Below are 14,488 nucleotides of genomic sequence, written 5' to 3'. Positions count from 1 at the left end.
TGTCAGGGAGAGCCAAGGCTGGGAATCCATGGAGGTTAGCTCCACATGGCACACGGATCCTGCTCCCACCCCACCTCAGTCTGCTGCAGACTGCTGACATCCCGGCTCACATGCTCCATGGAACGCTCTGAGTCATGCTGCTAGGGCTGGAAAATAAAACGGGTTTTAAAAAGCTCTGCGTTCTGCAAGCAGCACACCCCGTCTGGGGGAGCTGAGGCCCACGACACAGACACTGCTGCCCGTTTGCCCCAGACCCCCTTTCTGTGCACCAGCTCACGGCTGCATGCAAGCACAGTGGTGAACAGACAGCTACATGCACTCGACTTTAAGAAAAGAGTTAAGCCTTTTCTTAAAGGCCTCTTTATTTTTTCTTCAAAACATAAATTAATTTAAACAAATCAGATGCAAACCACCTGCATTTTAAATTAGCATATATTTTACTGTATCAATCACAGCAACCTCATACAGTAAGATACACAAAAATAGAGCATGGTATCACTTCAATTCAACACAGGTTTGTACTACAGGATTCCATGACATATATACAGAGGACTTTTCTTTTTCAGAGCAAGTATAGTCCCTGCTCTGGTCACCGTAAAAATTACGTGGCATCACAGTTTTAGTTATTCACTGTAGTGTGAGTAGCCATATGGAAACTGAACTTATGAACTAGAAGATACACTGTAGAGCAGCCAAACAGGCATGACACTGCAGAAAGTGAACAAAACCAAAATAACCACCGAAAGGAAAACCACCCCGTAGACTGCATTTTAATAGTAAAATTGTTTTTAAATTCTTCACTATATACATAACGTATCTACATTTGTGTCATATTTATATATATATATATAATTATTTATAAAAAACATACAAGATTTTGAAAACCTTAAAATCATTCACCTAAACAATATTCACCCCAACCTTTAGGGTCAGCAAGGCAGTACTTGCCCTTGACATTATGTTCAGTTGCAGTCCCTGATTGTTAAACACACACCATTCACTTTGTTTCTTAGTGCAAACTGGACAGTAATTTATTGTTCTCAGCCCTCTGTAAGACCCAGGTTCCATCTTATTTCCATTATGCTTCTGACACCCATTTACGGCTAAAATTATTTTAGCTATTTTACAACGTTAGCCTATATAATTTCCCCCTCTACCTACCTGAAGCCCTCCCCCCCCCAAAAAAAAATGTAAGACAAACAATCATTCATGCATGTTTGTGTCACACAGGGATTGATGGACACTGAATTGAGAAGCCTAGAATCTAATAGTGGTTAAAAACCCCTAAGTGAATCATTTCAGTGCAAAGTGGACTACATAGTTTACATCTCAGCTAGAGTTCTTTACAGATATTTTAAACACATTTAGTTCTGCACATCAGATTAGGTTGCCTGATACTTTGTGCTAACTAGCTAGTTGGAACAAGGGAGTTAGGATTCTTATGGGTTTCCTTTTAATAAAAAACTAAAGTCTATTCATAACCAGGTGTTGTTTGGGGGTCAAACTGTACAGAGCCCAGCACCAGGGAGTCCTGATTCTCAGCCAGGGCTCCCAAGTGCTACAGCAATAGACAAGGGTTATTATCTGATTCACATCCATAACTGATGGGTTCACTTGAACAGGAGTCACAAATGAGCTCTGATTTTTAACCAGGCCAGTGCTTTACTTGCTGGACTACACTACAGACTTGGCAGTGAATTTGGAAGCAAGCATAACATTAATACTTACAATTTCCATAACCACAAAGAAAAAGCGTGCACTGAGAAGCAAAATCCTGCAATTCTTAGACAAGACTCCACTCAGACTAGTGCTAGTCTTATCAGAGGGAAAAAAAAAATAAAAGGCAGATTAAACCCAAAAATTGATCAGAGCAAGAACATCAGTCTGCCAGAGTGGCTATAATAAGCTATGAAATACAGTACAAGGAAAAACAAAAGGTCACACCTGAACAAATAACCCAGAGAAACTTCATAATTATAATGATTCTACCACTTGTAAGAACTCAACATATTAAATATTTATTAAAAATAAACTGTTTCCAAATCGCCTATTTACAGTACAAAGAACAGTACTTAATACATGTGCAACAGAAAGTAAAGAAAATGGATACTCATCTGAGAGGACAACACTCCAGGCATCATCTGAGTGACACAGATACACGTTCACCTCTTTAAAATACCATACAGTAAAATCCAGAAGGATGATATTGGCAACACCGGAAAATAAAGCACGTATTATCCAGATTCAGATTACATAAGCTTGAGATAAACAACTGGGAGAGAAGGGGAGAAGGAGGAAACAAAGACAAAAGGAAGAGATGCTGTGGTGTTTGCATTTTGGAGATCAGCAAATGCAGACACACGTCAAAAGATAGTCCTTGTCGGCAAAACAAGCCATTCACATATTTCCTGCACATTTTGAAGTCATACTTTATCAAAAACCGGCAGTTTTGTCGCTCATAGAAAATGAGAATCTTAATTCTCTGACTTTATCTTCAAGCCCTGCCTGGTATTGTTTGGGCCGGGAGATGACTGCGATGTAATAGAAAAGTGTGATGTCACTTTTTAAAAATACAACAGCTGCCAAGTTTTAAGGAAAAATGTGCTCTTCTCCCCCATTTAAATTGAAAAGCAATGGTCATTTAGGAGTTACCTAAATTATAGCAGCATGAAATCTAATGGATCTGCAGCATCTGTGAAGCCACAAAAACCAAGAACTGGCACCTGATCACTGAACCATGGTTCCAAATATTTGGACGTGTGATTTTGGTAAGAGGTCAGTGTGGAGTCAGAACATTAGTTAGGATAGCCCTTTCCCCTTCCCCTTTCCTTCCCTTCCCGAACAGACTAATCAGGTCTATCTATAGACCACGTGGGACAGCTGGGATGATTTATAGTTTAACTGGTTGTTAGGCAGGAACCTGTGGAGCTCGCTCTTTCTGCAGCACGGGTCATAGTAGTAAGCATTGAGGCAAGAATCACAGGAGACTTTTGAGCAGAACGTGCAAGTGTTCGCAGCTCCGGAGCGGTTACAGAAGCCACAGCGAGAGGTGCCCGAAGGCTTGGATTTGGAGCTGAACTGAGCAGCTCTGTCTTGGCTCTGAGTCTGTGATGTGTACTGTGACTTCTCCCTCAGAGCAGACGCAGGTGACAAGCTGTCGTTTGGGAGTGGTTTGATTGAGTAGGTGCTCTGTTTCACCGCTGGGTATTCCTGCCTCGAGCTGAACAGATTGTCACACTTTTGGCACACAGAAGTGCCACAGGGTACACCACAGTTCTGGCACTTGGGGGAAGCTGTCTCTTTGGCTAGGTGGGTGCGTTTGTGGTAAACGGGGTTGGCATCGCTTCTTAACAGCCACACATCAGGCTGCTTAATAGATTCTTGTCTTTTAAAATTTAACATACTTCTAGAATCGTGATCAGTATATAAATCTAAGTCCTCTTGAGCAGAAAAATAGGAGCTGTAAGGGATATTTGTTCTTAGCATGCCATTGTGATGAGATGAAGTTGGCAAGTACTCATCTGAACACCCGTGTGGGGAGCTGGACATGGTCAGCAGAGAGGGCGACGGGCGGATGATTTCATCTTTAATGTCATCTTCCGCATCGACCAAAAGCGGCTCTTTCCTGAGGCTCAGGGAGCTCATCAAAGGCGGTTTCTTACTTTCCCAGTAATTATCATACGTATCCACTGACTTGGAAGGCTTGCTCACCTTTGGCTTGAAGTAATCTTTGGAGGCCCGTTCACTCGCCGATTTCTGGAGCACCATCCGTGCCATGGAAGTGTTCAGGTTCTCCTTGCACTCCACACGCCGCTTCATGGCCTCGGAGCAGCCTCTCACATCCTCGCTGCTGTTCTTCCGTTCGTTTATGACATCAATCTCCGAATAACCTTTGTCCTTCACTTGCAAGTGAATCTCAAGAAGCTGCTCGCATTCCACTTTGGCCAAAAAGAGTTCAAATGAAATCATTTTCACTTGGATGGCATCGACCTGCTCTTTGAGCTTATACATTGTTCCCAGTTCTGGGACATAGCCCATGTAGTTCAGAATCTGCCTTACATCATCTTCGGTTAGAGCAGACTTTACATAATAAACAAAGGGTCCAGTGTAGGTCTAAGGGGGAGGGAAGGGGAATAAAAGGAAAACTAGGTTACAAATTCAGTGGTGGACTAGATGTTCAGATAATTCAGTGACAGAGAGCATTATAATTAAATAGAATAATAACGACTGTGAACACATGCAACTCCCTTGGCAAGATGAGCTCGATTTCTGCAGCCCTCCTGTTCAGCAGATGGAAATTCCACATGAGGCAAATTCAAAGTAGGATAGCTTTCATTCAAATTAAAATCCTGATTAGCATAATGTCCTCCCTGGTGATTTAAATCACTCTGCTATGCACTGACATTAACTTTTATGCATACCGGACATGCCTGCATTATAGGAAGTCTACCATGAAAGGCAAAAATGCCAGAATTTTGGGAGCTGCCCCAGCCAGGGGCAAGCTGGACGCAAGAGGAACCCAGAGTTACTGCAGGAGGGTCAAACTTCTCTTCAGTTCAGCTTTAAATAGACTTGAGGTGCACATTTTTTTCTGCACTGTTACTAAACAGTTTCAAACATCAGTTCTATTTAATTTAATATTAATTCAAAAAACTTCCACTAAAAGAGCCCCAAAAGCAGAGACATGTGTTTCTGCAAGCTGAAATACCCTCAGCATCTGGCACACATGAAGGACATGCTTAACCCAGTTCAGCCTGGTCTGGACTGTAGGCAGGAGCAGCATCTTTGCACCAGAACTTAAGCCTAACGAAGACTTATGGAGAGATCCTGAAGAAAGGCAGTTTCCCCTTGGGGAAAGAGAGAACTCTCAAATGTTCTAATACTGTCCAAATTCTCTGCTAAACAGGGAAACTGTCTTTTTAAGACAAACAAACCAAAATACCCATTGCTAGTGCACACAACAACTGCCAAGGACTGCAGACACCAATCCCAGCAGTGGATCTCTCCAGCTTTCAGGCCTCAAAACTGTTCTCGTAACTCAGGTGCAGCATTCATTGCTGAAACATTGCAGCAGCTTTGAATAAGCATCTAAGAACAAGTAAAAGATAAAACAGAAAACTCAACAGCAGAGAGCTCCCTATGTGACTTCCAGCACCCAAGCCCAGCAGTGTGTGAGTTCCCTCTTCTCTCTCTGAGATCCTGGTGTAGGGAGATACATTTGAAAGTACATTACAATCAAAACTTCATGAACTGAGAACTGACAAGCAGATAAAAGATATTCTGAAAGCAATTCTTTTGGAGAAGTTCCTTCACCATTATCATACAATCTGTGGGAAGCTCAGCAAAACATCCACTTGAAACACATGCACTGGGCTTATTACTTGAGTCCACTAAGAGCTGTGGCAAGACACAAATCTAACTCTGAGTGAAATTAAATCCAACTCAAGGGCTCATCTTCATGAAAGCATCTCCAAGTAGAAATAAAACAGTGTAGCAGGGCAGACCAGGGGGCAAAAAAAACCCTTAAATCTTTTTCTATTTTATACACATTGTAACTGCAGGTAGTACTTGTACTTGGGATACTCTCACCAGCACAAGTTCACTTATTTTACATAGAAACTTTCCTATGGCTTCTGTTTACCAACTGTATATAGACAAATACATACATCATGTAAATGAACAGAAAAAAATAAAAAAGAAGGCTTTAAAGGAACTGCATGAAACGTGTTAACAGAAAGCAAAACAAATCATGTTCTCACTGCGGCTACACAAAAAATGTCTTACCTTGATATTTTTGAACTCCTTTTTCCAGGGGTACAGAAAGAGATTAATTCCAACTGTCTCGAGCATGTTGAATGCGCTGTGGAGACAATGTAAACTCGAGGACTTCACAGATCTCAGTGAGTTTTCAGCCATCTCGTAAAATTTAATCAACCGGAATCTATAAAAGGGATCGATTTTGGGAAGGCAAAGTAAGGCCGCTGCTGCCACTCGCAAGTACTCATCGTTAATGGGACGCTGCTTGTTGTCAGAGGCGTTCAGTTTGCACTCATGGAACTGTACATACTTCCGAAATAAATCGTCTTTGTATTTTGTATCCATTGAAATCAGCGTTTCCCTCGCGCTGGGGCAGCTACCTCGTCTCTGTCATGGCTATTTGGCAGCAGGTTGAGTGTCTGGCATCAAGAATCTTCAGCAGTGGCAACTCTCCTGGAATAGAAATTGGAAACAAGGACCAGTCACCCCAGGTGCCTGCACCCCAGATGTCCACAGCATCTCCCTGCCCCACGGGGCTCTGCAATCCTGCTCTCACAGAGCAGCAGCTCCCACAGCAGCCTCTCCAGGGCTCGGGAAAAGCGTGAGCGGCCACAGAAATGCTGGTGTCCCGCTTCTCACTGTCACTCCCTGCTCCTCTCCCAGGTCCCTGCCCAAGTCAGCACCACCAGGCAACACTGAGAGCTCGGTACAGCAGAGCTGGGCAAGCTCCAGCCCACACTGAGGCTTCCTTGGCTCTGGGAACCCAGGGAGAAGTAACTCACAGCAAAAAACTGCAAGGAGAAGGATGAGTCTTTAGAATCTCTTCTCACCATTTTATTTTTCCCCTTCAGCTCACACAACTTATACAAACACTACTTTAAAGAGTCACTGGGGGGGAGTTGTTGCCCCCCCCCCTTTTTTTTTTTTTCCCCCGTGCACAGTGATACAAAGTTTAAAAAAATTCCACAGAGAAGTTTCATTTTGCTCATCGAGTAAAGCGTCTACTTTTTTTCCCCTCTCACAGCACAGGATTGCCTCTAAACTGAGCAGGTTTATTAGTAAATAATAATAAATGCCTTTCGATTTCTAGCATTTTCTAGGCTTTAGACGGCCAGCCCCGTGTTGGGGCAGCTCTGCAGCCACCTCCAGAGGACCGCCTCTACTCTGCAAACCACAGCCCAAGTTTCAGCTGAATGCTGGTAGCTGCAAACACAACTGTCGTCTTTTAGGCAAAAAAGCTACACCTGCCACCTTCAACTGCTTTATTGAAACCGAGCAAAAACATTTAAGCGTTTCCAGCGTGCGCTTTTGTTGGCAGGGATACACCCTGATCTACATTTTCACCTCGCTGAGCTCACACACTGCGCTGAAGGAGCTGGTGACAAAAGAAGCTAACAAACGCTGCTTTGCCAAAACAGAGGTAATTAACAGGCCAACCGACTCCACCTTGATTGCCCGAAGAACTCGTGATCAAAAAGCAGACCACAGGCTTTGTTCTCCACCTAAAAGACAATCCAGCCCTTGAACTGATGGGAGGTGGGAGAAATCAGTGCAGTGTTTCAACTGTAGTCAGCCTGAAACTGCACTTCAGAGAAGTCTTTTCACCCAGTATTAATAGCTGCTAGAACCGTGATCAATTCCCCCCACTCCTGTTACAGTGGAAATCAGTGCTAAGAGCAAAATTAACTGAATGAAAGGAGACAAAACGCAAAATACCAACAACCGAGAGGCCTGGAAAACAAACAAACAAAACCACCAGCCTAGCAGTTAACACTCCCTGATGAAAGGCTGTGCTCAATGCCAGCCCCGTGTGGGGAAAGTAGCAGTTCGGTTTCTGCTCCCAGGCACACGGTGCTAGTGTCAAGAGACAGGCTGTGAATCACAGGAGATGGGGAGTGCTAAGTTAACATCTGAGCATAAGGGCCAGGAGCAGGCTCTCCTCCCTCAGTTGTGCAGGATGGATCTGTGGACAAAGACAGCAGAGCCTGTTCCTTGGCAAGAAGAGCTGCACAGGAGACTTGCAGAGAGAGATCTTTGTCTGGCACGTCACCGAAACACCCCCAGGACACGGAGTGATCCCGTGCTGACGAGGAACCGGAGTCAGAAGTAGGAGTTCCACCACCCCCACTGCCAGTTCCCCCCAAACAAAGCAGTCGGTTACACGTGAGAAATGTCAGGGTCAGGAGAGTTCCCAGATGAAAAGTCCTTCACCAAGGCCTCACAGCCGGCAGCTCCCGAAGGCCCTGCCAGCCCTGCCTCTGCCCCGGGCATTGCACACAGGTCAGGGCTCACAGGACCGAACTGCAAACCAGGACAGAGCAAACCCCCCGGGCTCCGTCCCAGCCCCCCGGCAGCACAGCCATGGTTACAGGCTCGGGAGCCGCGCGGTGCAGCAGGCGCGGATAAATATAGGATCGAATATAGGCACTGGTGACAGAGCACAGCGAGGAACGAGGCTGTTTTCTGCTGCAAATTATTGACTGAGAACCTCAAGATTTCCTGGAGACGCAAGAATAGCGAAGTCCTGGTCAGAGTCCAGTGTCTGCCGGCAGGACAAGAGAATATTCCTCCCCATCTCCAGGGTCCAAACCTCACCCGAGGGACCCAACTGTGCGACCACGCTGGATCACTCAGCTGCACAAAAACCCTGACAGCAGCAGGGGAGAACCAGGGGCGGGCACTGAGGCACACCCTCCTCCCGAGGTGCACACCCGCTGCTCCCAGCGCGGCCGAGGGCAGCGGGACCGCCAGGCTGTCTCCCCACACCCGACAGCGCTCCCGGACACAACGACTGCCAACGGCCCCGAGCACCGCCGAGCGCTGCGGGCGGGCGGGGCCCGCTCGGCCCCAGCTGGTGCCCGGGCACCTGTTGCAAAGCCGGGGCGAGGAGCCCTCGGTGAACCGCCGGGGCCTCCCCAGGGCCCGCCGAGCCCCGGCCCCGGGAGCCGCCGCCGCCCCCGCCCGCCCCGCGCTGCGCCCGGCCGGCCGGCCGAGCCCCCGCGCCGCGGTCTGCCCCGAGCCTCACCGCTCCGCTCCGCCCCGCTCCGCTCCGCCGGGACCCGCCGGCAGCGCCCGGTGCCCCGCAGGAACAGGGAGCGCCCGCCCTCACGGCTCGGGCAGGGCCGCAGCGGCGCCGACCCGGAACCGAACGGCGGCGGTGGCGGCGCTTCCGCCGCGGGACGTCAGCGGGACGGGGCGGGGCCCTCAGCACCGCCCCCCCAGGGGAGGCTGCGGGAGATGGAGCGGCCGTGGAACGTCTGCGGGGCCGTGGCGGAACCGGCCGCGGGGCCCGCGCGGTGCCGGGAGCGGGGCTCGCGCCGCGCTGGGGCCGCAACACGGCCCTGTGGCCGCCGCCGGGAACGGGCACCGGGGCCACGCCCACCGCGTCGGGCCACGCCCACCGCAGCGACCACGCCCACGATGTGTGACCGCGCCCACCAGCCGCGACACGTTCATTTGCATGGCCACGCCCACCGCGGTCCATCCCGCCCCGGGCGGGGCGGGGCCGCGCGTGCGCAGTGCGCCCTCTGGCGGCGCGGCGGAAGATGGCGGCGGGCGGCTCGTCGCGGCCCCCGGAGCGGCGGCAGGACCCGCTGTCCCGCCTCACCTGCCCCGTGTGCCTCGAGGTGTTCGACAGCCCCGTGCGCGTCCCCTGCGGACACGTGTGAGCACCCGCCGGCGGACGGTGGGGGGGGTCAGGGGGTCGGCGCTGGGCCCGCGGGGGGCTGTGGGGCCTCGGGAGGAGCCGCAGCTCGGAGGGGGCTGAGGGCAGAGGCGGTCAGGGGGCAGGGGCTGAGGGCAGGGGCTTCGCGGGCTGCTCTGCGCCTCGGCAGCGGCTGAGGGGTGACCTGGGGCGTCCGTGAAAAGGAAAACGAAACAAAAGCGGAGGCAGAGATGAAGGTGCTGTTCTTCCACTTTCGGTTCCTCACCCTGCTGAGGGGTGCGGGCACGGAGCGCCGGGACAAGGGGGAATGGCTTCCCGCTGCCAGAGGGCAGGGTTAGACGGGATGTTGGGAAGAAATCCTTCCCTGTGGGGTGTCCCTGGCACAGGTCGCCCAGAGAAGCTGTGGCTCCCCCATCCCTGGAAGTGTCCAAGGCCAGATTGGACGGGGCTTGGAGCAGCCTGGGGTACTGGAAGGTGCCCCTGCCCGTGGCAGGGGGTGGAACGAGATGGGCTTTAAGGTCGATTCCAACCAAACCATTTTATGATTGTCAGCGGAAACCGAGGGCACAGAGCCCTGTCCAACGCTGGGCACGACGGCCCGGGTGCCAACAGGCTGCTGCTTTCCCCGGTATCACGTCTCAGGACTCGGCTATCTCTGCGGGCAGTGGGTGTGGTGCTGGTGCCCGAGGGGGGCTGTCTCCTGTCTCACCGCCCGCCCATTTTTCTCCCCCTCAGGTTCTGCACGCCCTGCCTGCAGGAGTGTCTCAAGCCCAAAAAGCCAGTGTGTGGTGTGTGCCGCAGCACCCTGTCCCCTGGGAGCAGGGCTCTGGACCTGGAAAAGCAGATTGAAACCACAGAGACTACTTGCAATGGCTGCAATAAAAAGGTGTGAAGGTTGTTGGAAATTAAGTGCCTGAGGCTCAGCCACACTGCTTAGGGGGAAATAAACTGCTTGCTCCTCAGCTTTCGGCAGAATCAGGTCAAAATGTTCACTCTGATATGTGCTAAAGGTATTTGATAAAGGCAGCACCCAAATATTGGCATTCTTTTCACAGCTTTTTGTTGTTCACAAACTGAATTTCAAATGAAAGAGACTGATTTCAAAATTACAGTAAAATGTTGCTGCTGTGGCAACGTCCTTGTGAATGAAACAGTGGCTGTGGGGGTTAGAGAGTGAGCTGTGGCTCCTAAACAGAAATTTATTTAGTTTTTTTGTAATAGTCATGAGTTAGAGTTGTCTTGCATGGCTGGTGTATTCCATGGACTTACGGGTTGTTGTGTCCTGCACGTTGAACACCTGTGTGACATCCTTCCTGGGTTTCCCTTTCCCTTGGTGAAGCTGGGCTGCTTAGCTCCTTATACATTAAGTGAATGTGTAATAAAATATCACAGCACATGACAGAACAACAGGAAAAGGATAATTAGACAAACTAAGGTGAGGGTAAGGGTTCAGTTACTTTCACTGTTTATTTCTGGGTCATTTCTTCATTCTATCTCCATTCCAGCTGAGAGAAAACTGCAGTGTCTCGAGTTTCAGCTTCCCGTGTTGTAAATCTGAGTTTTCATTAATGGGATCGAACAATTAGCAATCAGTCTATACCAGGCTGAGTTATTTTCCATACACTGTGTTCTCCTCAGTGACCAGGTGAACTGGCTTTATAGGAAGCTTTTGTTTATGTACTATAGTATGATGTATAAAATAGTATGTAGTTTATGTTAAGGGAAGTGAGCTGTCCTGAGCAGGGGTGTGTGCAACGTAGTACAGGCAGCAAAGTTACAGGTTAACTAATCTGTGATCTCAAAAGTTTTCCACCTCACCAGCTGAAGTATTTGGATTTTCTGCTTTAACACTTGCACAGAAAGCTGCTCTGGGTTACGTGCTTGCTGCTTCTGCTTAGAAGTGTAGCAGGAAGTGCAGGTAGTTGGAGTTAACGTGCTGTGCCATTGTTGCCTGCACAGATGTTCCTCTCCAAGATGCGCAGCCACGCGGCCTCGTGCTCCAAGTACCAGAATTACATCATGGAAGGCGTGAAAGCTGTGACTAAAGAGCCCCTCCACAACACCAGGTAACAGCTGAGGGATGCTCTGAAGTGCTTGGGTTTTTTGTCACAAAAAGGAGGTTTTAAAGTATGAGCAGACTTTACCTCCTCGCTCAGTTTGGGTGTTAATTTTTTGTATAGTTAAAAACTGAGCCTTAATCCTGCAGCTGACTGTGCCCAGGCAAGCTGTGCTGCTTCTGCCTAGTCCATGCACAGGACATCTTTAAGATGAGGGTATTCTGTACAGTGTTGCTGGGTTTTTAAAAGAAGCTTCTATCTTTCTGTCTATCGTTGGGGAAGTAGGAATTGGTTGCAGTGCACTCATGTGTGTGGTACCCTGTGCATTTAAAGAGAAGGTGATAAATGGCTCTTGGAACATTCGTAGAAAAAGTGTAGCTCAGTCTAAATATGGACAATGTTGAGTTCCTTAAGCTATTGTTAGGAGCTTACAAACTGATTGTTAAAATTAGCTTGTCCTAATTGAATAAGTAAGATTATTGCTTTGAATAATTTGTATGTGTAAATAATCTCTTTTTCTTCCCCCTGCCCCCAACCAGGAACTTCCCAAATCGCTTCACCTTTCCTTGTCCGTATTGCAGCGAGAAAAACTTTGACCAAGAAGGGCTGGTTGAACACTGCAAAGCGCTGCACAGCATGGATGCAAAACAAGTGGTAATAAAGAGTCTTGGTGCGAGAATTGCAACGAAGTCTAGTCTTAAAGCCCTTTGAAACAGTGAATTAGAGACTTACTCTTGAATTAAGTGCATATAATTATTCTTGTTAAGTCCAGTGTGACTCTGCTGGTCATGCCTTTAACTCTCACATAATTCTACTGTTGGCTTTCAGTGCATTCTCTGGAGGTGACTGGTCTCTACTCTGACTGCAGCTGGGCCACGTCCTCCCTTCATATTTGAAAAGTGGCAGACACTCAAAGTTAATTTGTCACAGCAAATTAATAAAATATAATTTTTAAAAAGTCGGACATTTAACTTTCCCCTGTGCTGTTTTCAGCAAGAAGGTACTATAAGCCATTGGGGAAAACGCTTGCAAGAAATAGTATACCATTCTAGTAATCTATCTGTGATACTTCCTCTTATGTAAGAGGAATTGCAAAACATGGAACTGAATTTGAAACTTTCATTTTTTCTGGCAAGTTTTTTGGAATTCCAGATTAGTCAGAAAAAAAAAGTTCCTTTTTTCCCCTGGAGAGAAGTCATCTTTGCAAAGGAGACCAAGGAAACCTTCCTGTTACTGAAATAAAGACTGAAATCTTCTAAAGCAAGCAGCTGTAGTGAGTTCTGATTTTCAGAGTGTGGGAGAAGAGTAAGCTGTTCTATTTCAGGGATCTAGGACATCAGTTAAAATTGTCTGGGGCTTTTGTATCAAATGTCCCAGCAAGGTATTGGGCAGCACTTTGCATATAGAATAGTGGCAGCACAAACCTTGAACTTCAACTCTCCACCCTGTCCCTGCCCTGCCCTGCCCTCCCTACTGCCAATGTAAAGGGACTTAACCACTGGGGCCTAATTGGCTTTTTTGGGTTTTTCTTGAAGGTTTGCCCGATCTGTGCCTCAATGCCATGGGGAGATCCGAATTACAGGAGTGCTAACTTCATGGAGCACCTGCAGAGGCGACATCGCTTTTCCTATGACACCTTTGTGGTATGTGTATCCTCCCCCTTGGAATGCAGCCTGATGGCTCATAAACCCCGGGCTGTGTGACATGTCCCCTGCTGTGAAACCCCACCCTGCACCTGGTGTCCTGGGAGGAATTGGAGAGTCAAAGGGAAGGACAGCTTTTGCTGCTGTTATTTCTTGTATAAACCAGTGTGGCTGTTGCAGTAAAAGAGTTTCTGTCCCTTTTGTTCCTAGGATTATGATGCTGATGAAGATGATATGATGGAACAGGTTTTGATGCGTTCTTTGAGGGATAAATGATCCAACTAGAAGATTACCTGTAAAACCAAGCTTCCACAAGGGGGAAATGCCCAGCATCCTTGCACTTCTCCCTGCACATCTCAAGATTAACTCAGGCGTCCAGAAATATGGAAGACTTTAATCCTATCTCAGTTTCAAATCCTGGTTTGATATTTCTGTACCACTCAAGTCTTTTGGTATCATGGTCTCTGCCATTCAGCCCTGTCAGCCTCATTTTTCTACTTGCTTCACACAAAGCTTAATTGTAGATCACCATGTGGGAACTCAATATTTTTCCTTTCCCTATGCCCATTTCTTGGTTTCTTTGGCAGTTGTGTTCATCTGACTGCCTAAAAACAGGAACATTCCAAACGGAGTGGCCTGAACTAGTTAATAAATATCTCTTCCCAATCTCATTTACATATCCCAAGTGATAGTATGTGAGGTGTATTTGTAGCTCTGTTTCCCTTTAGTGAGACTTCCAGGTGCTAACTGTAACTGTCAGACCAGCTCTCATTTAAAGTGACCTCTGATACCTGTGATTCCATAATGTTTCCCAGTGTTTCAGTCCTCACAGGCAGCCTCCTATCTATATGGAAAACATATCCTCAGTATGAGTCCTCAAACAAATCTTTGCACTGTGTAAACAACTAGTCCAAAATACTTCTGTTCTATGCATGATGATTACTTTCCTCCCTACTCTTACTATAAAATTTCTAGCCTGGAAAATGAACTTTATTGTTGGTCTTAGTTAAAACGCGTAATTTTTTAACTATATTATCAAATATTAATCGTAATTGCTGGCTTTATGATTAAATTGGTGGCTTTGAAACTGGTTTTCTAGTGATTCTAAGCCTTATGCTGACAGGGGAATTCAGAAGGCTTTTTTCAATACCTCTGCTTTCTATTGAAACTAAAATTTTCATATATATTCCTGGGTTTTCCATCTCTCAAGGCAAGGTGGTGGCAAAACTTACCAGTAGTTCATAGCACTTGCATAGCACTTTCTTTTTGCATCAGAGATTTAATCAGGTATTTTGAATTCCTGTTCTTCATCTAAATGTTCCCACAGCAGCTGAAGCTGTACTTGGATGGGTTTCCATCTAGCAGTA

At 47.4% G+C, this 14,488-nt stretch overlaps 2 protein-coding genes across 3 annotated transcripts; one reads left to right on the top strand and one right to left on the bottom strand.

Moving 5' to 3' along the window:
* Positions 1-324: 324 nt before the first annotated feature.
* Positions 325-8,913, bottom strand: SPATA2 (spermatogenesis associated 2). Of its 2 annotated transcripts, none has more exons than XM_050314102.1 (3): positions 8,783-8,913; positions 5,785-6,210; positions 325-4,113 (listed from the first exon to the last, which is right to left on the bottom strand). In XM_050314102.1, the coding sequence occupies exons 2-3, from the start codon at positions 6,100-6,102 to the stop codon at positions 2,857-2,859; spliced, it is 1,575 nt and encodes a 524-aa protein (XP_050170059.1). In that variant the 5' UTR covers positions 6,103-6,210; positions 8,783-8,913; the 3' UTR covers positions 325-2,856. The 2 variants fall into 2 exon arrangements, with proteins under 2 accessions (XP_050170059.1, XP_050170061.1); XM_050314104.1 differs by having other exon boundaries at positions 5,785-6,205; positions 8,783-8,848.
* Positions 8,914-9,259: 346 nt separating this feature from the next.
* RNF114 (ring finger protein 114) lies at positions 9,260-14,105 on the top strand. Its single transcript, XM_050314120.1, has 6 exons — positions 9,260-9,421; positions 10,157-10,307; positions 11,381-11,487; positions 12,018-12,132; positions 13,014-13,121; positions 13,332-14,105. Exons 1-6 carry the CDS (start codon positions 9,303-9,305, stop codon positions 13,395-13,397), a joined length of 666 nt encoding a protein of 221 aa, XP_050170077.1. The 5' UTR covers positions 9,260-9,302; the 3' UTR covers positions 13,398-14,105.
* The last annotated feature ends 383 nt before the right edge of the window (positions 14,106-14,488 follow it).

This window comes from Myiozetetes cayanensis, unplaced genomic scaffold (assembly GCF_022539395.1).
Source record: "Myiozetetes cayanensis isolate MyiCay16 unplaced genomic scaffold, myiCay2020 scf19, whole genome shotgun sequence".
Classification (NCBI taxonomy): Eukaryota; Metazoa; Chordata; class Aves; order Passeriformes; family Tyrannidae; genus Myiozetetes; species Myiozetetes cayanensis.
This window is presented reverse-complemented; position numbering and strand designations above follow the sequence as displayed.

Bases quoted from the DNA above. Each gene is read 5' to 3' on its own strand.
- RNF114 (XM_050314120.1), top strand. From the start codon at position 9,303: ATGGCGGCGGGCGGCTCGTCGCGGCCCCCGGAGCGGCGGCAGGACCCG. The intron at 11,488-12,017 runs GTAACAGCTGAG...GCCCCCAACCAG, and splicing joins GAGCCCCTCCACAACACCAG to GAACTTCCCAAATCGCTTCA. The intron at 12,133-13,013 runs GTAATAAAGAGT...TTTTTCTTGAAG, and splicing joins GCATGGATGCAAAACAAGTG to GTTTGCCCGATCTGTGCCTC.
- SPATA2 (XM_050314102.1), bottom strand. From the start codon at position 6,102: ATGGATACAAAATACAAAGACGATTTATTTCGGAAGTATGTACAGTTC. The intron at 4,114-5,784 runs GTAAGACATTTT...CCTCCCCCTTAG, and splicing joins AGGAGTTCAAAAATATCAAG to ACCTACACTGGACCCTTTGT.